The sequence below is a fragment of the Pogoniulus pusillus genome, chromosome 15 (assembly GCF_015220805.1).
Source record: "Pogoniulus pusillus isolate bPogPus1 chromosome 15, bPogPus1.pri, whole genome shotgun sequence".
NCBI lineage: Eukaryota > Metazoa > Chordata > Aves > Piciformes > Lybiidae > Pogoniulus > Pogoniulus pusillus.
The window spans coordinates 26257055-26283306 of record NC_087278.1 but is presented as its reverse complement, the minus strand read 5'-3'; the positions used below and the strand labels follow the sequence as shown (position 1 = coordinate 26283306).

At 46.5% G+C, this 26252-nt stretch overlaps 1 protein-coding gene and 1 long non-coding RNA gene across 2 annotated transcripts in view; one reads left to right on the top strand and one right to left on the bottom strand.

Annotated features, from left to right (window-relative positions):
* ST8SIA1 (ST8 alpha-N-acetyl-neuraminide alpha-2,8-sialyltransferase 1) overlaps nucleotides 1-26252 on the top strand; it is a 146931-nt gene that overhangs the window by 71353 nt on the left and 49326 nt on the right. Inside the window, exons 3-4 of the mRNA XM_064155939.1 lie at nucleotides 20315-20424; nucleotides 25599-25691. Coding sequence (XP_064012009.1) covers nucleotides 20315-20424; nucleotides 25599-25691 — 203 coding nt within the window. The remainder of the gene's footprint in view (nucleotides 1-20314; nucleotides 20425-25598; nucleotides 25692-26252) is intronic.
* LOC135182126 (uncharacterized) lies at nucleotides 21209-22824 on the bottom strand. The gene is made up of 3 exons (XR_010305053.1): nucleotides 22738-22824; nucleotides 22276-22582; nucleotides 21209-21321 (listed from the first exon to the last, which is right to left on the bottom strand). It is a non-coding gene; the product is annotated as an uncharacterized LOC135182126 (long non-coding RNA).

The window sequence follows — 26252 nt, the reverse complement described above, 5'->3', positions numbered from 1 at the left end:
CTGGACTTCAGCAAGGCCTTTGACACTGTCCCCCACAGCAAACTGCTGGCTAAGCTGTCAGCCCATGGCTTGGATGGTAACACTCTGTGCTGGGTTAGGAACTGGCTGGAGGGCTGGACCCAGAGAGTGGTGGTGAATGGTGCCACATCCAGCTGGCAGCTGTCACTAGTGGTGTCCCTCAGGGATCTGTGCTGGGCCCCATCCTCTTTAACATCTTCATAGATGACCTGGATGAGGGCATGGAGTCAGTCATCAGCAAGTTTGCAGATGACACCAAGCTGGGGGCAGATGTGACTGAGTTGGAGGGCAGAAGGGCTCTGCAGCGGGACCTTGACCGCCTGGACAGATGGGCAGAGTCCAAGGGGATGGGCTTCAATAGCTCCAAGTGCAGGGTGATGCACTTTGGCTACAACAACCCCATGCAGAGATACAGGCTGGGGTCGGAGTGGCTGGAGAGCAGCCAAACAGAGAGGGATCTGGGGGTACTGATTGATACCCGCCTGAACATGAGCCAGCAGTGTGCCCAGGTGGCCAAGAGAGCCAGTGGCATCCTGGCCTGCATCAGGAATGGTGTGGTCAGCAGGAGCAGGGAGGTCATTCTGCCCCTGTACTCTGCACTGGTCAGACCACACCTCGAGTACTGCGTTCAGTTCTGGGCCCCCCAGTTTAGGAAGGACACTGAGATGCTTGAGCGTGTCCAGAGAAGGGTGACGAGGCTGGGGAGAGGCCTTGAGCACAGCCCTACGAGGAGAGGCTGAGGGAGCTGGGGTTGTTTAGCCTGGAGAAGAGGAGGCTCAGGGGTGACCTTATTGCTGTCTATAACTACCTGAGGGGTGGTTGTGGCCAGGGGGAGGTTGCTCTCTTCTCTCAGGTGGGCAGCACCAGAACAAGAGGACACAGCCTCAGGCTGCGCCAGGGGAAATTTCGGCTCGAGGTGAGGAGAAAGTTCTTCACTGAGAGAGTCATTGGACACTGGAATGGGCTGCCTGGGGAGGTGGTGGAGTCGTCGTCCCTGGGGCAGTTCAAGGCAAGGTTGGACGTGGCACTTGGTGCCATGGTCTGGCCTTGAGCTCTGTGGTAAAGGGTTGGACTTGATGATCTGTGAGGTCTCTTCCAACCTTGGTGATACTGTGATACTCTGCTAGCCTGAGTGAGTACCAGTCTTGCACTGGACCCTTATCTTTATTTCCATGCTCCCTTTTTTCTTGCCAATGTCCACAGGCCTTTGACTCCAGCTAAGGAAGGACACTACTTTTCCTAGGTGATGGTTTTTGCCATCCTCCCCACAAGAGGCCTCTGATTTAGTATACTTCTAACAGGAATATGGGCTATCTCTGCCCTAGCCTTTAACAAATATGATGGCCCCAAAAAGGTGGTGGTAATCCGGTGGACAAGCATAACTGACAACAGAGAGAAAGTTTGGTGTGTGTAGTGCTTAGCACTCAGGGAATAGTCAACAAGCCAATGCAGCCTTACTATGTTAATAGCTTCCTGTTGAGTCATCCTGACATTCATAGTTTGCCTTTGATTTGGGATTAGCTTTTAGTGAACAGTAAAGTTAGTTTTAGTTTATCAGCTTTCTGTTAAACTATTTGTCAGATCTGACAATAACTTAAAAGTAAATACTTAGCTTAAAAATTATAGGTCTTAATTGCTACTCTGATTTCCAGGGTGTTTATTCAGCTGGCAGAAGAGAGTTGCAGTCTCAAAACTTTTGACCTAGTCTTCTCAAAACTGCAGTTTCTAACATAGATGACTCTCTTAACCTCTTCACAGAATCACGCAATGTTAGGAGTTCAAAGGGATCTCAAAAGATCTCCAACTCGCCTTCCAGAGCCCCTTACATAGGTCACACAGGAATGCATCCAGCTGGGTTTGGAATGTCTCCAGAGAAGGAGACTCCACAGCCTTCCTGGACAGCCTGCTCCAGGTCTCTGGCACTCTCACAGTGAAAAAGTTTTTTTTCTAATGCTCCCATGGAACCTCCTCTGCTCCAGCTTGCACCCATTGCCTCTTGTCCTGTCGTTGGACATCCCTGAGCAGAGCCTGGATCCATCCTCCTGACACTGCCCTTCGCATTTTTATGAACATGAATGAAGCCATCCCTCAGGCTGCTCTGCTCCAAGCTAAAGAGCCTCAGCTCCCTCAGCAGAGAGCTGTTCCACTGCCTTCAGTATCTTTGAGGCTCTGTGATGGACTCTCTCAAGCAGTTACCTGACCTCATTCTTGAAGTGAGTGCCCCAGAACTGGACACAATATTCCAGATGTGGTATCACCAGGACAGAGTACAGGGGGAGGAGAACCTCTCTTGACCTGCTCACCACTCCCCTTCTAATCCACCCTAATATGCCGTTGGCCTTCTTGGCCTCAAGGGCACATTGCCAGCTCCTGGGCATCTTTTTGTTCACCAGGACCTCCAGGTTCCTTTCCCCAGAGCTGTTCACCCAGCCTGTCCAGCACGCTCTTCACTCGCTGAGTGTAATTCTGACTCTTTCAGAGATGGTTTTTGTTTTATTTCTGACAAACTGGAAAGGAAACTGGCTTGGGAATGACATGAAGAAGATGTACCAAACCCGAGCTGCCAGGAGTACACGCAAGGTTTGTGGTTGCCCACAGCAACAGAATAATCAAGGTGTGGAGAAGTGTGACGTGCTGTTCTGCAGAGGCACACAGTTTCTCGTTACAGCAATTCTTCGAGTGAGAGCCGGGCTATGCATAGGTTAGCCCTTCGCATTATCGAAGTGGAGTTCCCCTCGGCGGCTTCTGGAGGCAGCAGTGCGGGGGTGCAGCCGCCGGCACGGGCGGGGCGGGGCACGGCGCGGCGGGGCGCGGGGCAGGGCACGGCGGGGCACGGCACGGCACGGCAGCCGCTCCTGCGCGGAGCTGACCAGGGTCCTGCAGCTTGGCGGCCGGGAGCTGCCCGGGGCCCGGACTACCAGAGTTCGCTCAAAGGCTACCTGCCGGGTGCAGACAGGCTGAAGCGCACGAAAAACGACCTATATTGAGCGGTTCTTACGGGTGAGCCTGCCTGGGGCGGAAAGTGGGAGTGGATTCCCTTCAGGTAATGGCACTAAACCCAAGAGAAGTACCGCGCCCCTGAGCAAAGGCGTGCCTAAAGGCGTGCCCTTCTGTGAAGTGCTCTTGGTCAGTGGTACCGTTCAGCAGGCTTGCACTTACCTCTGCACGGTTTGACTGCACACATCAAGCTTTTCAACTTCTGATCTGTAAACTGCACTACTGAGTTTACAGGTTTAGGCTGGGTTTGGTCTGTGCAACCTATGCCTCTTGTCTTGCTGTGCTCTCAGTAGAAGAGCAGTAGTTTAAAGCTTGCTGGAGTATTCTAATGAGAGAAGTTGGTACTTTACTGGAAGGTTCAGTGCAGAATCTGAGCAGGGCATTGGTTATGAAAGAATGACAGTGATAAGGTCTATATCATCCCTTGTTTTTTTGAGAGGTGAAAAAAGCCAATATATAAACAACTTTTTTCTTGTTGGCTCTTTGGGCACTGGATCTGTTTGCTCTTCCTTCGCATCTCTCTCTAATCTGCTCCAATAAGCTTGGCAGACCAGATAACATGTGAGCTTTGCTGGTTTTATCTGGGGAGAGAGAGGGTGGCATTGGCTCCTTCTGGGCTTTTACACAGTATCACACAGTATCATCAGGGTTGGAAGAGACCTCACAGATCATCAAGCCCAACCCTTTACCACAGAGCTCAAGGCCAGACTATGGCACCAAGTGCCACGTCCAGTCCTGCCTTGAACAGCTCCAGGGACGGCGACTCCACCACCTCCCCAGGCAGCCCATTCCAGTGTCCAATGACTCTCTCAGGGAAGAACTTTCTCCTCACCTCCAGCCTAAATCTCCCCTGGCACAGCCTGAGGCTGTGTCCTCTCGTTCTGGTGCTGGCCACCTGAGAGAAGAGAGCAACCTCCTCCTGGCCACAACCACCCCTCAGGTAGTTGTAGACAGCAATGAGGTCACCCCTGAGCCTCCTCTTCTCCAGGCTAACCAATCCCAGCTCCCTCAGCCTCTCCTCGTAGGGCTGTGCTCAAGGCCTCTCCCCAGCCTCGTTGCCCTTCTCTGGACACGCTCAAGCATCTCAGTGTCCTTCCTAAACTGGGGGGCCCAGAACTGAACACAGTACTCAAGGTGTGGTCTAACCAGTGCAGAGTACAGGGGCAGAATGACCTCCCTGCTCCTGCTGACCACACCATTCCTGATGCAGGCCAGGATGCCACTGGCTCTCTTGGCCACCTGGGCACACTGAGGAGGAAGATTTGATTTCTGTGTTATTTCTAAGCTGTATGTAACTGTAAGTACATGTAAATATACTGTGTAGATATGCTTGTAAATTTAGCTTTGGGGTAAAATATAGCTTTATGTTACTTCTAAGCCATCTGAGCTGGCCTGGTAAATTTTAACTGGGGGGAGGGAACCCACCACAAAGGGCTAGCCCCCAACAAATGTCTGTGTAGGCTTGCAAAAGTTGCTGCTTGCTTTCTGGGGGAAATACCCTCTCACAAAATGAAATGACACTCTGCCCCATTTTACTCCTCTAAGTGATTATTACTTACAGTACTGATCCTTGTTTATTCAAATCAGTTCATGATTATTCAAACAAGTTAATGAATTTTTCTCATGCTTCTGTGTGAAAATAACACTTGAAGGAGTTTTGTTTTCATCACCGAAAAGAATAAATGGCCTTGGGAAGCTTCACTGATTGTGTAATTGCAGCAACTTTTCCCTTTTGCCTCCCTGGATGTCTAATCTTCAGTTTTCGTAGCCTTAGTCATGACATTACATGGCACTACACATTCCTCTTCTGTGTTTGATAAACATTCCTTTTGGTAGTCACTCATTATATGTAAATCCTGCTATGGTGCTAACCACCTTTGTGCTTTCATCAGGATCTTTTAACCCTGGGTCCATATTCTGCAGAAAGGCTTAGAATCATAGAATCAACCAGGTTGGAAGAGACCTCCAGGATCATCCACTCCAACCTAGCACCCAGCCCTATCCAATCAACTAGACCATGGCACTAAGTGCCTCAGCCAGGCTTTTCTTGAAGACCCCCAGGGACGGTGCCTCCACCACCTCCCTGGGCAGCCCATTCCAATGCCAATCACTCTCTCTGTGAAGAACTTCTTCCTAACATCCAGCCTAGACCTACCCTGGCACAACTTGAGACTGTCCCCCCTTGTTCTATTGCTGGTTACCTGGAAGAAAGCAAGTACTCTAAATGAAGGCCTACACCCTTGCTTTGCATGCAGTCCTTAGAATTCTTTGTGGTGCTTTTTTTTTTTTGCATGCTATTTGCTTTTCAACTCTTTCAGGTCAGCTTTTTTTTCTTTTGTTGTTAGTCAGCATAAGCCAACTCACATGCCAACTGTTCTTAACACCTAGAAATGCCAGAGCCCCTAAAATACTTCCTAGTTAACTTTTTCCTGTTGCTGTTCCCTTTATTGTTTATCTGTATTTAACTAACTGTAATCAGAGGTAATTGTTTTGGTTTTACCATGAGAAAGATTGGGAAATAAATCTGCATCTGTATTGTAATATTTGGAGTATTCAAAGTCTAAAATGTATCTTAAAATAGTTAGGCATTTCCTCCTAACATATAAGATAAATGAAGTTTTCTGAAGAGGCTTTTCTCATTAATAGAGAAGGAAAAAAAATCTGCAAGTCAACAGTGCTTCCATGCTGCAAGAAACTAATCTTGGTGTTTAAACTCTGCTCAAACTCTAACTGCGTATTTCCTAGAGAGATCAGTCTTTGCTGCTTGTCTTTGATGTCATTTTAACCACTAGTTCTCATTGATTCCTCTGTGCAGTTTAGACTTAAAGCAAAGGCAAGAAAAGTTTTTGATTAGTGGATATTTTCCTTGTAGAAGCTCATTATTTAATATCCTAGCTAAATAGAATGGTAGTGCTTTTAAGATGGACTAAAAAATAAAGTCCAAGTTTTAAACTTTGCTGTCCATCACATCATAATTAAATCTGTATTTTGATGCCTGCATGAGTTGATTGATTTATTTTGCTGCAGGCTTCTTATATCAATGGGATCAGAAGGCCCTCAGGAATTCAGGAAGGGCTGCTCTGCTTTTCAGTGCTGGGCCCCATCCTCCTTAACATCTTCATAGATGATCTGGATGAGGGCATGGAGTCAGTCATCAGCAAGTTTGCAGATGACACCAAGCTGGGGGCAGATGTGACTGAGTTGGAAGGCAGAAGGGCTCTGCAGCAGGACCTTGACCACCTGCACAGATGGGCAGAGTCCAATGGGATGGGGTTCAATAGCTCCAAGTGCAGGGTGCTGCACTTTGGCCACAACAACCCCATGCAGAGATACAGGCTGGGGTCGGAGTGGCTGGAGAGCAGCCAGACAGAGAGGGATCTGGGGGTGCTGATTGATACCTGCCTGAACATGAGCCAGCAGTGTGCCCAGGTGGCCAAGAGAGCCAGTGGCATCCTGGCCTGCATCAGGAATGGTGTGGTCAGCAGGAGCAGGGAGGTCATTCTGCCCCTGTACTCTGCACTGGTTAGACCACACCTTGAGTGCTGTGTTCAGTTCTGGGCCCCCCAGTTTAGGAGGGACACTGAGATGCTTGAGCGTGTCCAGAGAAGGGTGACGAGGCTGGGGAGAGGCCTTGAGCACAGCCCTACGAGGAGAGGCTGAGGGAGCTGGGATTGGTTAGCCTGGAGAAGAGGAGGCTCAGGGGTGACCTCATTGCTGTCTACAACTACCTGAGGGGTGGTTGTGGCCAGGAGGAGGTTGCTCTCTTCTCTCAGGTGGCCAGCACCAGAACAAGAGGACACAGCCTCAGGCTGCACTAGGGGAGATTTAGGCTGGAGGTGAGGAGAAAGTTCTTCCCTGAGAGAGTCATTGGACACTGGAATGGGCTGCCCGGGGAGGTGGTGGAGTCGCCGTCCCTGGAGCTGTTCAAGGCAGGATTGGACGTGGCACTTGGTGCCATGGTCTGGCCTTGAGCTCTGTGGTAAAGGGTTGGACTTGATGATCTGTGAGGTCTCTTCCAACCCTGATGTTACTGTGATACTGTGAAGTGCTATTGTCTTTTGTACAAGTAAAATTGGAAGCCCTTCATATTTTTTGTGAGCTGAAAGTAACCTTATTTATTACATATTCTGTGTGCTACCAGTAGGATTTTAGAGAGCTTTGTGTTTCTATGGCTAGATGAGTTTTTTAGTAAACCAACCATGTACATTCAAGTGGGTCTTGTGATAACCATCTTCAGAATGCTCCTACATAATATCTTCCCTACCTCCACCCATGTTTGATGCAGCTTATTGCTGCTTTTCACAATGATCTGTATTCTGCCCGTGTGACAAACATCCTGCATCAGTTCAGCAGGGTTAGGATTGATCTCAAAATGCTAGGAAGTGTGCATTTGGTTGTGTATTGGTCCTGGCAATAACCTTGCACATATATGAAACTATGTTGAGAAGTCCTTTGTAAAGCTGGGGAAAATAAGTGAGTTGTACCCCTTACTGAGCAGTAGTTGGTCCTTCCAAATGTCCAAATATTTTCCTGTCTTTTCTGTGTGTCTGTTATGAAGGGGGCTAGATGTAGTCTGAGTTTGGGCTGAAATGCAATGAGGCAGATTCAAAGGTTATTAAATATTTTATTAATATACACAAAATAATCCCCCCAAACTTACTTACAACTCTCCACACAAGTTCTTGGATGCTGTTAGCAGAACTGTTCTACAGACTGTCTCTGTGCGATGGAATGTTGAAAGGTTTCAGCACTGTCTTTGATGGAGAGTCTGGCAGCTTCATTCACCGCTTGTGAGGCTGATAAAAGTCCTTTAGCAACTAGAACAAAGAGTTAAGAATACTCACTGGTCCTGATGTCTGTGGCCCAAAACATAGGCAGGAAAATATTCAACAGAAGTCCTGTGGCAAATTCCACCTGGGCTGCGAAGTGGAATCAGCCTCTGGCTGAGGCGGCTGAGGCTACAGGTGGGCGAGCAGCAGGTGAGCGAGGAACCAACGAGCAGGCAAGCTCCTTATTCACCTGTTCACCCCCATTTATAGGGTAATGGCTGAGGCTGATGGTCTCATTGGCCACCCAGTCACCTCTGGCAATCACCCAAGTAGACCCAAAAATGGAAGGACCCACAGGCTGTTGTCTTCCAAAAATGGGGGGTGCATGTGCCTGGCACACAACAGGGGCATGGTCCCCATGAAACCCCTCTCAGGCAACCAGACTAAACCAGACTGGCTTGTCTGGGTTTCTTTTGTGCCGTTTTCCTGCCTCTGGCTGCAATGCAGACAGGCAGGTAAATAAGACAGGACATGCTTAAGCCCATTTTATGTCCTATAGGACTATTTACCACAGTTGCACACTCTCACAAGAGAATAATTCAACATGAAAGCACCCTGTCCACTTATTCCTACACCAGGCATAAGTAAGCAGATACTCTGCAGTTTTGATTACTCTGTTTTGATTTCAGCTTGTTGCTGTTCTTGCTTCCTGAAACTGCTGTGGAGCAAGGCACAGCTGGAGTTGGAGGACCTCTTCACTGCCAATCATATTTGTTTTCTGGCTACATTTCTCTAACTGAAATGTAGTAGCTACTTAGTTCCACAAAAACTTCAGTGTGTAGAAATTAAAATGCGTGCCTCTGTACAGTAACTTCCTCAGGTGGGAAGTTTTATGCTACCATGCAGGAGATTAATGAAGAAGTTTATACTGCATTTTCCCAGGCCTGCAGAATACCTCCTTAAACTCTCATCAAATAACAACTAATCTTGTTTAATAGACATGCATGACATTGTAAAAGTAGCTTTCACCTCTAAAGATACCATAGAATCATAGAATCAACCAGGTTGGAAGAGACCTCCAAGAACATCCAGTCCAACCTAGCACCCAGCCCTAACCAATCAACCAGACCATGGCACTAAGTGCCTCATCCAGGCTTTTCTTGAACACCCCCAGGGACAGTGCCTCCACCACCTCCCTGGGCAGCCCATTCCAATGCCAATCACTCTCTCTCTGAAGAACTTCTTCCAAATATCCAGCCTAGACCTACCCTGGCACAACTTGAGACTCTGTCCCCTTGTTCTATTGCTGGTTGCCTGGGAGAAGAGGCCACCCCCCACCTGGCTACAATGTCCCTTCAGGTAGTTGTAGACAGTAATAAGATCACCCCTGAGCCTCCTCTTCTCCAGGCTAAACAGGCCCAGCTCCCTCAACTTCTCCTCATAGGGTTTGTGCTCCAGGCCCCTCACCAGCTTTGTTGCCCTTCTCTGGACACCTTCCAGCACCTCAACATCTCTCTTGAATTGAGGAGCCCAGAACTGGACGCAGTACTCAAGGTGTGGCCTGACCAGTGCTGAGTACAGGGGCAGAATAACCTCCCTTGTCCTACTGGCCACACTGCTCCTGATGCAGGCCAGGATGCCATTGGCTCTCTTGGCCACCTGGGCACACTGCTGGCTCAGCTTTCAGCTACTATCTATCAGTACCCCCAGGTCCCTTTCCTCCTGGCTGCTCTCAGCCACTCAGTCCCCAGCCTGTAGTGCTGCTTGGGGTTGTTGTGGCCAAAGTGCAGAACCCTGCACTTGACCTTGTTAAATGTCATCCCATTGGCCTCTGCCCACCCATCCAGCCTGGCCAGGTCCCTCTGCAGGGCTCTCCTACCTTCCAACAGATCAACACCTGCTCCTAGCTTGGTGTCATCTGCAAACTTACTGATGCTGGACTCAATGCCCTTGCCCAGGTCATCAATAAAGATATTGAACAGGACTGGGCCCAGCACTGATCCCTGGGGAACACCACTAGTGACAGCTGCCAACTGGCTGTGGCACCATTCACCACCACTCTCTGAGCTCTGCAATTCAGCCAGTTCAAATGGCTCAGGTTGGAAAGGCCCTTGGAGAGCATGTGCTCCAACTTCCCCAGCATGAGCAGGCACTCCTCTCAACTGATCTGAGCTGCCAAGGCCTCATTCAGCCTGGCCTTGAACACTCCGGGGAGGAGGCATCCACAGCCTCCCTGGGCAGCCTGTTCACCACCCTCATACTGAAGAAATTCTTCCTGAAATCCAATCTAAATCTACTGTCCCTCAGCATAAAACCATTCTCCCTTATTCTGTTGCTAGACACCCCTATGAAATATCCCTCTCCAGCCTGCTTATAGGATCCCTTCAGGTACTAGAAGGCAGCTCTGAAGCTCCCTTGGGGTCCTCTCAATGCTGAACAACCCCAGCTCCCTCAGCCTATCCTCAGAAGTGTTCCAGCTTTGCATCGCCTTTGTGACCCTCCTCTGGGCCTGCTCCAGCAGCTCTGTGTCCTGTGATGATTTGTGCTTACCTTGGGTAGTGGTTCTGGGAGTTACCCTCCTCCCCACACAGTGAAATTCACCCAGGCTAGACTCAGCTGTCTGGAAGTTAAGGGATGAAGCTTTATATTCGCATCTTAGCACAATATACAAGCAGATATTCACCATATATTATAATTATTTCCAACTATATACAGTTATAAACAAATTAAAGGTAATGCAGAAACACAGTGCCCCTCCCAGCAATCAGCATGCCCAAGAGGGGCTCCCAACCACCCTTCCAACTTCTTTCCACTCCCTCCCACCCTCTCTCTTATCTCAGGATCTCTCTCTTACTTGCAAGGTGAGTTGGGAGGATCAGCAAGGGGGTTTAGAAGCAGAATGATTAGCTGGGTTACACAGATCCAGCTGGAAGCAGTTAATAGGGCAGAAGCCAGGGAGAGACACTGACTGCCTTATCTGTTTTGTGTCCTTGTTTTCATACGTCTTAGCAAACCTATGAGTGGAATAGACATCATACTGTTTTCTTTTCACAGCCAATAACCTAATTTCTCTCATTAAAATATTCCCATTAGCTTCAGAGCAGCACACCTTCTTTCCACGAAGTGTCTGTCAAAATTCAGAAACACTCTGGTGCACTTTTTGTGTACTTAGAGCATTGTGGTGGTGCCACCCTGGTGTACGCAGTTTGATGTGCTCACTTCTGTCTCTTCTGCTCAGACTTGGGGCAGATTAAGACTGGAAGAGGGGAGAAGTGGAGAAGGGGCAAACTGTTCAAAAGCAGCATCTGGAGGTTAGCTCTCAAAGCCCAAAAGATAAGGGGGTTGCTGTTAAGTGCTCAGTACAGTGCAGGTATACACCTGGTGTCTCTGGGTGTCTTTCTGCCACTGAGTGCCAGTGTGTATAGGGTTAACACTCCTGGGGGAGTGACCCTGAACCTGACCCTAGGGATCTTGGCCCCTGCCCAGGGGTGGGCCACACTCCAGGTGATGGTTAGCCCACTCCCCCCACTTCCTGTGGTATAAAAGACAGAGGAGTTTCCTGTCTCACTCTCTTTTCCTGCGTTCACTCTTGACCACACACTCACACTGCATACCAGCACACCCCGTGGCAGCCACGAGGCAGAGACACCATCACACTACTCGGGCTGTATCCATCCCTGTTTTGTATTTTGCTGTTTTCCCTTCCTTATCCTTTGTAAACTCCCCTACCTCCAATACCTTTTCTAAGTTATTGTTAAACTTTTCCTTTTTAACTTCCAAATCGAGTGAGATTGATTTATTTGGGTGTCCCTACCTTTATCTCTCTCCCTGTCTTTTGGGGAAAGGAGGGGGAAGAGGGGAGGGCACTCTATAAATTCTATAAATTGTCCTTGGGTCTACTAAATTTATAAGAGTCTCTGGGAACCTGCATTTAAACCCAAGACACAGTGAAGTGGGAGATGCACTGCTGCCTGGTGCATAAATGCTGTACAATGTAGCAATGCAGCTGTACAATGCAAAGTTGAAATCTAAACAGGAGGTTGTCATGCACCTTCCTCTGCAGGCCCTGGCAAAGCAGAGCAGGGCTAAAAATCCCAAGCAGTGCATAGTGCTTTCCTCTAAGTTCATTGTGGCACCTGGTGGCATCAGGTAGTCAGGTGAAAGGAAGGATTTGCTGTGTGTTTCTGTGGCTGCTGGCAAAGTGGTGATTGGAGCAGTGAATCAGACTTTGTCTTTTGTACCACACAGGATTAAAAAGTCAAAATTCAAGTGAGTTATTGAAGTGTCTGAGAAGGACATGGAAGCCAGCAACAGCAGCTATTTATAAATCCTGGGCAAGCTGTCTCTCAAGGAATTTCTGCATTCTGTTTCCATTTTTGTATTGTTTACATGGGATTGGGGTGCTCCATGGAACACCTCAATGCAGCTAGTTGGAAAGAAGCTCAGCTGCTGCCTGAGGCCCCTCAGTTGTGTAAATGTTGGAAGTTACTAACACCCTCCCCCACCCCTAGTAGGCTGAATTTCTTGTTTTAATAAAATAATGAAATATTTCCTTTTCTATAGTTTTTAATCTAAAGTGTGGCATCCTAGTGTGTTGTAGGTTGTAAAGTCTGGATCCAGGAATCTTCTATAAGTTTGGAATTTTCCACCTATCCTTCATGTTCCCAGAGCATTCACTGTTAAAAATACTCTTTATAATATACCATCGATAGTCTCATTCCCTAGACTAAAGCATTACAGTCTCCAAATGGGATTTGTTTGGTTTTTAGAATCATAGAATCAACCAGGTTGGAAGAGACCTCCAAGATCATCCAGTCCAACCTAGCACCCAGCCCTATCCAATCAACCAGACCATGGCACTAAGTGCCTCAGCCAGGCTTTTCTTGAACACCTCCAAGGACGGTGACTCCACCACCTCCCTGGGCAGCCCATTCCAATGCCAATCACTCTCTCTGCCAACAACTTCCTCCTAACATCCAGCCTGTACCTCCCCCGGCACAACTTGAGACTGTGTCCCCTTGTTCTGTTGCTGGTTGTCTGGGAGAAGAGATCAACCCCCACCTGGCTACAGCCTCCCTTCAGGTAGTTGTAGACAGTTTTTTTTTAGACTTCCTTCTTTTTCATCATCTCCACACTGTGCTGTCCTGGCTATGCAAAAGTTGTTTCTATTGAATCAAATGCCACAGTAGCAACTTGAAATGTTCATTTAATTCATGGCAAGTACTCCCTTGCAGTGACTTCATGCTGAGTGTAAAGCTACAAGAGAGCAGAGTTTTGAAGATCAGCTTGAACTAAAAGAGACTGCCCCAGCTAGTTGCTGTCACTCCATGTCTTTTGTGACTATGCAGGGATGTTGCAAAGGGTTCTCTCTCTTGTGTGTGGTTCCTTTGCAGTTAATAGCCCATGTATCATTTTGGTTATAAGAGGGTTTCCTGCAGCTGCTGAGAGGTGCGTTGAGTCTCCTAAGTGGTCTTCTGTAGTCCTGCATCCTCCTCTTAAGTATTTCATGAGATATTAATCTCCTGAAAAAAACAATTGTGCTCTTCACAAATATGTACTTCAGGCACAGAATTTGCATGAGCTTAAATGTTTAATTCCACTTCAGTCCTGGATAAAGACACTGCTGAATCATGCTTCTATGGTACTAGAGAGAAGTGTGCCCCATCTGGACCACTTTTGTGCAAGCAGTGAGCTTCAGTTCAGACTTTGTTAGTTGGCAGCGCTTCTGTGTAGTTGAATGTAGAGAGTTTTGTGTGAGTTACAGCTAACACATAGATTTAGCAGCTTCTGGAGCGTGTCCAGAGAAGGACAACGAGGCTTGTGGAGGGTCTGGAGCACATGGCCTAGGAGGAGCATCTGAAGGAGCTGAGGTTCAATCGGGAGAAGAGGAAGCTGAGGGAAGCCCTCATTCTCTCTACAACTACCTAAGGGGTGTTTGCAGTTAAGAGGGGGCAGCCTTTTCTCCTTGGTGTCAACCAACAGGGTTAGAGGAAATGATTCCAAGTTGCACCAGGGGAGGTTCAGGCTGTCTGTTAGGAAATACTTCTTCAGAGAGAGCGTTATCAAACACTGGAATGATCTGTCCAAGGCTGTGGTGGAATTGCCATCTCTGGAGGTATTTAAGCAGCCTGTGGATCTGGCAGTTAGGTGTGGTTTAGTGTTGATATAGAGTGTGTTTAGTGTAGGGTTTAGTGTTGACCCTTTAGTGGTGGGTCAAGGGTTGGACTGGATAATCTTTGAGGTTTCTTCTAACTGGATGTATTGTGTGCTTCCGTGACCTCTTTGATGTTCCTTACCTTGCTGTCAATAGTTGCTTCTTGCTCTAGGCTCCTGTGCTAGGCTCTAGGCAGAACTGGAGCTGTTTGACAGAGAGGAGTGAATGGAATGCAGGCAACCACAGCCACCCTCTACATTTCCCTTTAAAGAAGATACCACCTCTGAGATCATTGTTACTTGGAGTTGGTTGCTTTCAACCAACCACGGTGTCATGTCTTGGCAGCTCTGTAGTTGGAACAAAAGGCCTATGGGACTGAAGATAATTTGTAAACAATAAAAAAGGCACATTTGCTCCCACAGCATGTCTGACTGAAAAAACAAGGCCACTTCTCCTGTGGCTGACAGACAGAGACCTATCCTTTAAAGTATCAACTGCATCCTTAGGCGATGGTGCAAGAAAATGCTCTATGAAGAGCTCAGTTTGGCTTCTTGTTAACTCCTGGCTCCTTAGGAAAATTGATAGAACAACACCCTTTTCAAAAGGGACAGTGAAATCACAGCATCTCTTGCAAATTTCAAATGCTTATTTTTAAAAAATCACTGTATTCTCATTTATATTCTGAGTGCTTTCAACTTTTTTTGACATCTTCAGCATTAAATCTGAGGCTGAATACTGTAATTTTTCCTGTTTTCCCAGTAAGAACATAGTTGCTGATTAAAGCCTTTGGCAGGGAGTGGGCAGAATTTAATGCATTAACAACCTCACAATGAAATCAGAGTGAATTAGAGTAGTATTATCTCACATAAATTATATTTTGTTAGTACTATGTAATGTTCTTTTAACTGATGACAATGATTTATTTCTACTTCGATGAATGATGAAACTAATCAGTGAATTGCTGGATGGATGCTTTGTTAAATTAGCCCCATATTCAATTGGGAGTCTTTAATCTCTTGCTTTGTGTGCTTATTTGTCATTTGCAAGGTGCTTCTTTCATTTACATGACTATGAACTAGAACATCTTCATTGATTATCATTGTTTTAAAGAAGGAAAATGAGCCAAAGGGGCCTTTAGGTAGCTGTTTTTTTCCTACATGTCTTTTAAAAACCACCTAACAAAATCCTTTCAAAGGTTATTTGAAACTTCATCTTCAAGGGAATTCACCCCGTTATGCCAGGTGGTTTTAGTTAACAGTGTTGGCAAATCCCCTGGTAATGGTTGCTCAAAAATGAGGATGGCTTGGTCCTTTATGTTGATGTTTTCTCTGTTATGCTAGATGAATGGAAGCTGCTCTTTTTTTTTTTCAATCTGCCCATAAGACTCTGACTGTTCATTAAGATTTTAGGAATGAAGGAAATGAAGCTTGGATAATGAAAATAATGTAGTTTCAGGAACCTAATATTAATAGAAATACTTTTGTTACATCTTTGCAACCCCAAGCAGCGCTATAGGCTGGGGACTGAGTGGCTGGAGAGCAGCCAGGAGGAAAGGGACCTGGGGGTACTGATAGGTAGTAGCTGAAGATGAGCCAGCAGTGTGCCCAGGTGGCCAAGAGAGCCAATGGCATCCTGGCCTGCATCAGGAACAGTGTGGCCAGTAGGACAAGGGATGTTATTCTTGCCCTGTACTCAGCACTGGTCAGGCCACACCTTGAGTGCTGTGTCCAGTTCTGGGCCCCTCAATTCAAGAAAGATGTTGAGGTGCTGGAACATGTCCAGAGAAGGGCAGCAAAGCTGGTGAGGGGCCTGGAACACAAATCCTATGAGGAGAGGCTGAGGGAGCTGGGGGTGTTTAGCCTGGAGAAGAGGAGGCTCAGAGGTGATCTTATTACTGTCTACAACTACCTGAAGGGGCATTGTAGCCAGGTGGGGGGTGGCCTCTTCTCCCAGGCAACCAGCAATAGAACAAGGGGACACAGTCTCAAGTTGTGCCAGGGTAGGTCTAGGCTGGATATTAGGAAGAAGTTCTTCACAGAGAGAGTGATTGGCATTGGAATGGGCTGCCCAGGGAGGTGGTGGAGGCACCGTCCCTGGGAGTCTTCAAGAAAAGCCTGGATGAGGCACTTAGTGCCATGGTCTGGTTGATTGGTCAGGGCTGAGTGCTAGGTTGGACTGGATGATCTTGGAGGTCTCTTCCAACCTGGTTGATTCTATGATTCTATGATTTACAGTCTAAAGCCAGAATTTGAGCCAGCTTAAAATCCCAAGATGAAAAACTGAGCTTTTTTTGTGAGCATTTAGCATAGGTAACAGTTCCCACAGTATGAGAGCTGCTATGTTGACAATTTGCCTAGCAAAGAGTTATGCTGTGGGAGGTAAAGAGGGTAAACATAAGAAGGGTTTTTTAAGTCCTGTGAAACATATTTTGCTGGTAATGGAAACCTAGAAGCAAATTTAAGTTTACTATGTAGTATTATCTCCAGATAGCACCATCACCTTTAAAGTGTAACACTCTTGGTTGAAAATTGTCTTACAAGTAATGCCTGATTCTGTTTTACGCACACACACAAAAGTAAACCCAGTTTAATCCTGGAGCAAGTTATGCCATTCTTCTAACCCTTCAACCCCAACCTGACATTCAAAAAAGCTGAAGGCATGTAACTCACATGATGAAGATAACATGACACAGTGACATGGCATGAGGATACAAATCATTAATGAAGTCCATCTTTGACATTTTTACCTTTAGAGGAAAAAAAAACCCACTGCCAGGTTGGGATAATTAATTAAATATGAAATTCAACCTTAAATCCACAGTGCATACCCTGGCAAGACAGAATGTGCACAAGGTAGAGACAGGCAGAGAGTGGATGCAGAGAAACAGCCTGAAAGCCCAGCAGTGATGTGGAAAGCTAGTAACAAGCTGAGTAATTCCTCTGCAGGTTAGGGCTTCAGTTACCTTCTGGTTAATGTTGTTGCAATTTTGCTTAAGCTGTTTGCAACCTCTGTTTTGGGCAGCCCAAAGGAAAGAATGAGCTGAATGCTTATGGCAAGTCACAGCATTTTAGCTTTGAAGGGGCTCTCAGTGCATTTATCTGTGGACAGGTTCCTTCAGATGTGGAAAGGAGGGAAGTGTGTCATTGCACTTATGTCCTGCAGCAGGTTGGCTATGCTGCTGCTGCCTAGATGATAGAATGGTACTTGCCTAGTAGTTTCAAAGCCCAGGAGCCCGTTGCCTTGAAAGAGAGAAAAGAATGTGCTTTTTGTGCACAGAAGAAGGAACCATATGTTTCATAGTTGCTTATGGGCAACTTGTATGATTTGTGTATGAACCAGGCAGTTTGTTTGGACAAAGAGGCTCAGGACAGAGTTCCTGAACTGCCCCTGCAGTCTCGGCAGTAGCAATAGATCAGTGATTTAAATGTTAGAAGGAAAGTCCTGTGCAAGATAACAAATGCACCTTTCTCCCCGATTATGCTAAGCAGTTGCTTTTCATTCACCTCAGAGCAGCTGGAATCTCACCATGCAGCAGGGCCACTTAATCCTTAGGCTTTTGCACACACACCCCCCACACCCCCCCAGCTCCATTATGGTACTGGAACTGTGTCTGTCTTGCACAATGTCTGTAGAAAACTCACAGATAGAATCTTCTGGAAAATGCATCTGTTGAACACATCTGGCTAAACAGTGGCACACAGACTCTGATGTCTGTGCCATGTCCTGAGTTTTCAGTGCTTTTCTGGGGGAGGCAAGAAGCTTCTGTGGACTCTGGCAGGTGTGGTGGCTTTTCACAGAGAAAGCCTGGTGTTCAGCCTGGGTTTCCTCCTGTGTCTGTAAAGCAGGTGGATTTCTTGGCAGTTTAGGCAAAGGGACAACCTACGTGGTGGTTTTCATCTGACTCTTCTGCTTTCCTTTAGCTCCCTCAAATCACCCTGGCAGCCCTGATCTTGTTATTTTGTTTCTCAGACTCTCTGAAGGACAAGAATTTCACAGTTTCCATACATATGGAAGCACATGTATGCTTCCAACATCTTTGACCATAGCAGGATATAAGCCTTTCTTCAAGGCCAGCAGTTCATCTTAAGCAATATCAAAGGCTGTTTGCAACTCGGACTTCTGAAGCATTTAATAACCCCTAAATACTTATTTTTGAGGGTCCAAAGCTTCTCGATAAGAACTAAAGACAAAATGTATGTAACAGTGTCCACGACTGTTTAAAGCAGGAGTAGATGACTGCTGCCTCTCTCTGTGGTTTGTCACAGCCTTGCCTTTGTATAACTAGCTGTGTTGCAAGGAGCTTTGGTATATCTTGAATAAAAAAACCTACTGGTATTTATCACAGAATGTTAGGGGTTGGAAGGGACCTCGAAAGAGAGTGCTTCTAGTGGAGGAGATTCCACAACCTCTCTGGGCAGCCTGCTCCAGGGCTCTGTCACCCTCACAGTGAAAAGTTTTTCCTTTTTGTTCACATGGAGCCTCCTCTGCTCCCTTGTCCTGTCATTTGACATCCCTCAGAAGAGGCTGGCTCTGTCCTCCCAACACTGCCCTTCACATCTTGATAAACATGAATGAGGTCACCCCTCAGGCTCCTCTTCCCTAAGCTAAAGAACCTCAGCTCCCACAGATGTTTGACTCCCCTCATCATCTTTGTGGCTCTGTGCTGGACTCTTTCAGGCAGTTTCCTGAGGTCCTTCTTGAACTGATTGGCCCAGAACTGAGTACATTATTCCAGATGCAGCCTTTCCTATATCTCCTTTGCATATATCAACTGTATCTCTTCTACATTTCCTCTGATTCTCATCCCCCACCCCCTTTACTGAGTATGTGAGCTCTCATTTGGTCAGGGTCACCTCAGAGATGAGCTGTCCTTTGAATTTCAAGATATGCTCCTAGTTCAATAACTGTAAATTAAAACACATTCTTGAGAAGGCAGATGCAGGATAAGAGTGCAGCTGCACACTTAGCATTGCTCTGCTGTGCCAACACTGAGATCTTAACAGTGCCTGGGCCTCGGGAAACTGAAGTTTATTTTACCGCTGCATGCATCTTAGACCAAAGTTAAGCTAAGCAAAATGCTTTAGTGTTTTTCATTAGAAAGCAGGTTGTGGCTTTATCCTAGCTGAGTGCAGCCTAGTTTGCTGAGAAAAGTGGGTAGGTAAATCTAAGGAATAAAAGAAGTAACATTAGAAGTAAGTTCCAGAAAGCACAGAGCTTGTGCTGGAATGCTGAGGCCGTTTGCTGGCCCACATGCAGCAGCACGATGCCTGGTGAATGTATGATGCAGTGGTAGTTGTTCTCCACGTGTCAGTGAGGACAAGTGCTGACAGCACTGCACAGCAGCCCCCAGGAGAGGAGAGTTGTTTTGTGATGCTGCATCCTGCTGCCGTGGCGTTTGCATTCTTGGAGGCCTGTGCAGCAGCTTCTGTCTCTGCTGCAAAGTCAGGTTTTGACAGGTTTGATAAACAAAATCCCTGCACGAGGAGAATATTACCTCTTGTACTGTAGACAAATTCTGCTCTTTAAACTGCTTCAAATTCACAAGGCTTTTCACCACCTTTAAATATGCTGGGCTGCACTGGTGCCCTGTGTGCTGCTTAAATGACTGTGCTGACCTCGCTGTAGGGGTTGACAGCAGATTTCCCACTCATAGTCCTGAGGTCCTCTGGAATGAAGAAGCCTACACAGATCTAATTTATTACTGCATTTGGTGCGCAGGATAGCTTGACAGTTTGACCTCGCACTTTAACGCCCTGCTAAGCAGCTACAAATGCTCCTCCGCTGAAACGGTCCCTTTCTAATTTTAATTGATGCTGTGTCTGGGCAGCTGAGCGTTTAAGCAGCTGCTGTCAGGCTCTAAATATCTTTGCCTAAGGCTTCAGAGTAACCCGGCCCAGTGACACAACCATGGATCAAGCCAGGATGCTTCCTGACTCCAGTGTCCTGTCATCACCTAGTTCCTTCCTTCCTTTCTTCCCTAGAGCTGTCTTTTGTATACCAGCTCAGGAAGGTCACTTTCCCCCCACCCCGGTTGTCTTTTCTGCCGTGTCCTTGCAGCTTGGATTAAAGGTTCACTGACAGTCTGGCTCTGTCAGTATCTGCATCAGGACTTGAGGCGGTTTTGATGTTGCAGAAATCAGAGATTCTATTTGTTACTACGTTTGTCCTGGTTTGGGGAGAGAGGATAAGTCCTGTCCTGCAGCTATTAACCAGCTAATTTCTGTGCTTCTTATTTCCCCCCTCCCCCATAGCTCCTAATTCTCCCTTTTCTTTCACCACTTCGAGCCCTGCCAGCTCCCCGGGCTCGCCAGGAGCAGCTGCTACAAAGATGTGTGTGTCCTCTTCTGTAAAACTGGTCCTTGTTTTGTGTTGCTAGGCTACTCCCTTCCAGCTGCCACTGAAGAAATGCTCCGTAGTGGGAAACGGTGGGATCCTGAAAGCGAGCGGCTGCGGCAAACAAATAGATCAAGCAGATTTTGTCATGCGGTAAGACAGAAACCTCAATGACACTTTGTCTCCCCTTCTCCCTGCTAAGTCTTGGGCTTTTCAGACCTATTCACTTGTGATTAATCAATTATAATTTGCCTGTTTCCCCTCCCACCTTTGCGGCGTGCTTTGGACAGTGATTTGGATGAGGTTGTGAGGAGAGGCAAAAAAGAGACTTTCAGCTGGGTTCTGCAAATGGGTGTGTAGTGTGGGAGCAGTCTGCAGATGAGTGGATTATGGTCATGACAGATTGTGCAGTGTCACAGAGCTGCATTTCTCTTTCATTATGCAATCCTAGGCAAGGTCCCATCTTGCAACGTGCTCTGTCCCCTGCAACACTTAATGTCATCCTATGCAACACACTGAACTCCAGATGGGAAGGTACTGACTTATGGGGCAAGACTTAAGAATCAGGTTTGCTCCTGGTCACTTAGGCTCTGACACAACTGAGCACCTTGCTGCATCAACAGGTTCATCTGTGTCATCTTTGAGAGTAAATTTTAGGACAAGAGGGAATGGATTTTGAGGAGGGCAGATTGAGACTGGAGGTAAGGAAGAAATTCTTTCCAATCAGGGTGGTGAAACACTGGAAGAGGTTGCCCAGGGAGATTGTGGATGCCTCCTCCCTGGAGGTGTTCAAGGTCAGGTTGAATGAGATCTTTAGTTACCTGGTCTAGTGGAAGATGTCCCTGCCCATGGCAGGGAGTTGAGCTGGATGATCTTCAAGGTCCCTCCCAACCCATTCTGTGAATCTAAGACAGAGCAAGGTAAAATGTTCCTGTGTTTTATTCCCTCAAGACTGATGTCTGAGAAAAGGCCAAAGGTCTTTCTCTGGTGCAGAGCTTTTGGGATTCCTCACATGTCATTTTCCTCCAGTCTTCATGAAGCTGTAAGAACCTGTCAGGAGGGATATTGAAGCAGTTACTGCTTTTGTGATTATGTTTGGCACTTTCTAGGACTGCATTCTTTAAGAAAGAAAGACAGAAATTAGTTCCTCTCTGTTAAACAGGAACAAAAAATACCGTGGGGGAGAAACTGGAGGAATGCTGCCAAAATGGAGTTTCTTTGGCTTTTGAGATGGATGCATAATGAACACCCATTTTAGCAAGTCTTCTTATTAGGTTGTGATGCCTTGTTATAAATCCATAGAAATTTGCTGCGAACCAAACTGTGATTTCTAGTTTGCATCTCAAAGACCAAAATGCCTTCAACATTAAAGCAAAGAAATACAAGAAACCAAAGGCAAAAGCAAACATACACTTAGAGCGTTCACAGAAGAGGGGATATAAGGCAGAGGGGCTGAAAGGCAGTGTGCTGATTGCCGTTGCTGCAACGCTCCTTAGGTGTTCTACAGGCTAAACACATGACGCTGCAGGGTGTATAATGGAATATGATTTGGATACGAGGGGAAATTGAAATGCTGCAAGAGCAATCAGTTACAGAAACAACAGAACTGGTTTGATTGGTGGCTTTTTGGTGATGGTTTTTTCCTTTTCAAACCAAAGGACATTTGTTGTGACTTGATCAGAAAAATCCTTTTCTCTCCAGGGAGGGTAAAGCAAGTTCTGTGCAGAGCTTATTTTGAATTGGAAATAAGGGACAGGGAGAATCCCACAGAAATCTTGGTGGCTGCCTGCAGCCTGCATTTTATTAGTAAGGTGCAGTCATACTGATGAAAAACGATTCTGGGGTTTTTTTTGGGTTAGTAACTAATATACCACTGGGAAAAAAAACACAACTATTTTAAGAACTATTTTGATAGCAGGTGGAAGACAGGATTTAGTTGATCTTTTCTAAATCTGATTTCCATAATCTGAGAGTTGAGAGAGAAAGAGCACAATGGTAGCTTACATAACATGTCTCTTCTTTTTGCAGAAGAAATGTGTGTGATGTCTTTGAAGTATTTCTGTAGTGTGAGACGTCATGCCAGGGCTTGCCCTTGTTCTTTTCTTCCCTTCACATGGTCTTTGATTCCCCTTACCTGTGTTTTCCTCTGCTGTAAGACTGCAGCTGGCCTCTGTGATATATCATAATCGCTGAAGTTAATTAATGAGTTTAACTTTGTCTCGTTGCTGAGCATCTTCTCCAAACACAGTTGTACTAACGTAAAGATTAAAAGAGCTGCAGTTTTCAGCCCCTAAGGCATAGCACAGTGGATCTGCAATGAAAAAGGTACATGGCATATGGTCTCCATGCTTAGTTATGGTTGTGACAGGCTCTCCTGAGAGCTGCCTGGTTTTCACGTTTCTAATGTTTATTTCCAAGGGGGAAAAAAAAAAACGTTTTGCCCCCTCCCTTCCTGCTGACACTTACTTTAAAAGAGAAGTGCTGGGTACCAAACCTTAAGTAATGCTTTTGTCTGGATTTTGATAGAAGAGAGGTTTTTTGCATTGGATTTTGAAGATGTATTTATACAGCTCACAAATTTCTTTTCCCCCTCTCCTCTTCTCCCCTCTCCCTTCCTCTTTTCTCTTCTCCCCTCTCCCCTCCTCTTTTCTCTTCTCCCCTCTCCCCTCCTCTTTTCTCTTCTCCCCTCTCCCCTCCTCTTTTCTCTTCTCCCCTCTCCCCTCCTCTTTTCTCTTCTCCCCTCTCCCCTCCTCTTTTCTCTTCTCCCCTCTCCCCTCCTCTTTTCTCTCCTCCCCTCTCCCCTCCTCTTTTCTCTTCTCCCCTCCTCTTTTCTCTCCTCCCCTCTCCCCTCCTCTTTTCTCTTATTCCCTCCTCTTTTTTCTTCTCCCCTTACTTCCCTTCCCCCCCCCCGTTCTTTTCTCTTCCCCCCCCCCGTTCTTTTCTCTTCCCCCCCCCCGTTCTTTTCTCTTCCCCCCCCCGTTCTTTTCTCTTCCCCCCCCCCGTTCTTTTCTCTTCCCCCCCCCCCGTTCTTTTCTCTCCCCCCCCCCGTTCTTTTCTCTCCCCCCCCCGTTCTTTTCTCTTCCCCCCCCCCCGTTCTTTTCTCTCCCCCCCCCGTTCTTTTCTCTTCCCCCCCCGTGTTCTTTTCTCTTCCCCCCCCCCGTTCTTTTCTCTTCCCCCCCCGTGTTCTTTTCTCTTCCCCCCCCGTGTTCTTTTCTCTTCCCCCCCCGTGTTCTTTTCTCTTCCCCCCCCTGTTCTTTTCTCTTCCCCCCCTCTGTTCTTTTCTCTTCCCCCCCTCTGTTCTTTTCTCTTCCCCCCCCTGTTCTTTTCTCTTCCCCCCCTCTGTTCTTTTCCCCCCCCTCTGTTCTTTTCTCTTCCCCCCCCTCTGTTCTTTTCTCTTCCCCCCCCTCTGTTCTTTTCTCTTCCCCCCCCTCTGTTCTTTTCTCTTCCCCCCCCTCTGTTCTTTTCTCTTCCCCCCCCTCTGTTCTTTTCTCTTCCCCCCCCTCTGTTCTTTTCTCTTCCCCCCCTCCCCCCCCCCCCCCCCCCGTTCTTTTCTCTTTCTTTCTCTTCTGCTTTTTCCTCTTCCTCTTTATGATTTTTAAGGCTTTGTGTTTCTCTGTGTCTGGGAACTAAACTTTCCCTATCTTTCTAGTACTTCTTGTTGTGGTTTTTCTTCCTCTTCATGATAGCATTTTATGAAACCTGTCATTTCAAGTCCTCTTTTCTGCATTCCTTTTAATTTCTCCAGCTTCTCTTAAATTCTGGTGAGCCAAACTAGAAAGTATTTCATGACTGAGCTCTCAATACATTGTGCACAGCTTAACAAATACAGTCATGAAAAAGAGACACTGTTCCTGGAGGTTTTATTTTCCTGGAGGAACAAGACTGAATTCATCTATGTTGACGTAGGTGGGATTCTAACGTCCTCCTCCTTGGCATTTCCTGAGGATGAGAATTAAAAGATATGGGTTTAAGAGCTGATATTTATGTGCAGATATAGAATCATAGAATTGTCAGAATCATCCAGTTCCAGCCCCAATGCCATGGGCAAGGACACCTCACACTAGATCAGGTTGCTCAGAGCCCCATTCAGCCTGACCTTAAAAACTTTCAGGGATGAGTCTTCTACCAGCTCTCTGGGCAACCTGTTCCAGTGTCTCACCACCTTCATGGTGAAGAACTTCTTCCTAAGATCCAATCTGAATCTGCCCATTTCTAGTTTTGCTCCATTTCCCCATGTCCTGTCGCTACCTGACAACCTATAAAGACCATCAGCAGCTTTCCTGTAGGCCCCCTTCAGATACTTGAAGGCTGCAGTAAGCTCTCCTCAGAGCCTTCTCCAAACTGAACAACCCCAACTCTCTCAGTCTGTCTTCATAGGAGAAATATGGAAAAACACTGCATAGAAATCCCACCAAACATCCATTTCCAAGTCTGTGCCTTTGTCTTTTCCAAAAGACCTGGCTTTCTATTATTCCTTCTATTTCCCTACTTTGCTTTCTTTCACAATCCTTCACCTCCCAGTACCCACATTATATATTCCTTTATGCCTAGCCATTTCCCAGCCCTGTGATCATCCTCATGGCTGTTTTCTGGACTATTAGTTTGTTTTTCTACTTGGGGGAACGTGTGAAGTTGCATTAAGAAAACTTGCAGACTGTACTGTGTGCACCCTAGTGACTATCCAGGCACTGACCAAAGCTGTAACACCTTAGAGGCACAGCTCCCTTCTGCTCATAGCCTTGTTCTGGTGGGCAGGGTGATAAAGTACTAACGAGAAAGTGACTGAACAAATGGAAATTTAAATATAATAACCTCTTAAAAAATGTCTCTGTGTTTTCTTGGCAAATTCTGTATGCTGAGAATATTTAATGCTTGTAGTACTGCAGAGTGGTAACAGTCTGAAGCCTGATACTGGTAAGCAAGACATGACAGACTGAAAAACAGAACTTTACAAGAATCTGGGGGTAAAAAGGTGTTTGCTGTATGTGATAATGGCCTCTTCCACAGCCTTTCAGCCTGCCAGAAATGCCAAGCCTGTGTCTGCTTTTGCTTACTCGGTATATAAGATCATCTCTGCAAAATGTTTTATTTCAACACTTCCTCACAATCTAGTACAAAAATATCCTACTGTGCTCATAGGTGTAGTGTGGTAGAGAACATCTGCAGTTTGCTGTAGTATTGGTGCAGCACTTTTACATTTTCTGACAGCTTGCTTTTTATTTAAAAAAAACCCACAACAGCCCAGAGTTGCAGATAAGAAGGGATTGAGGTTGAAACCCATCAGTCCTGAATGTAATTTAAAATCTTGACTCTTTTCCTACATGCAGGTGCAACCTTCCTCCTCTCTCCAGGGAATACAGCAAGGATGTTGGATTGAAAACCCAGCTGGTGACTGCAAATCCCAGTATAATTCAGAAAAGGTAGAGAGTATATTGTTCCTTCTCTGGTTTGGGGAAACAAAGGGAAAAATGCTTCATCTGTGTTACAGATATTAATGCATCAGAGTTCTTAACAGTCTTCTGATCCTGAAAAAGGATCTGGAAAAGATTACACAGGCAATAACCATTGATGTTAGGTAAAGTAATTCAAAACTAAGCTCTTGATCTGTAAGCAGGCAAACTATGGGAAGCTGGCTTTTATAGTTAGTCCTTCCACTATACTCCCCTCTGTTTCCAGCTCCCTCCTTTTGCTGTGTGTTGGGCACATGCCAGTGGTACTTTGGCTGCTCTCAAAACAAGCATATACTGATGTGTGATCCAAACTATTCTGCTGGTCGGGCCAGCTGGCTGCTGAATCCCACAATTAATGAAGATGCTAATTTGAGCTTCTCTTTGCTTCACCACTGATAACCTCTGGGTCCTTACTGCCTCTGTATTATTTGTTTGGTATTGACTTTCTCATGCAAAGGTGGTTAGTATGGAACAGCTTAGCAGGTTATGATCGCACAAGCTTTGCTTTCTTAGGAAACTGGGACAATTTTC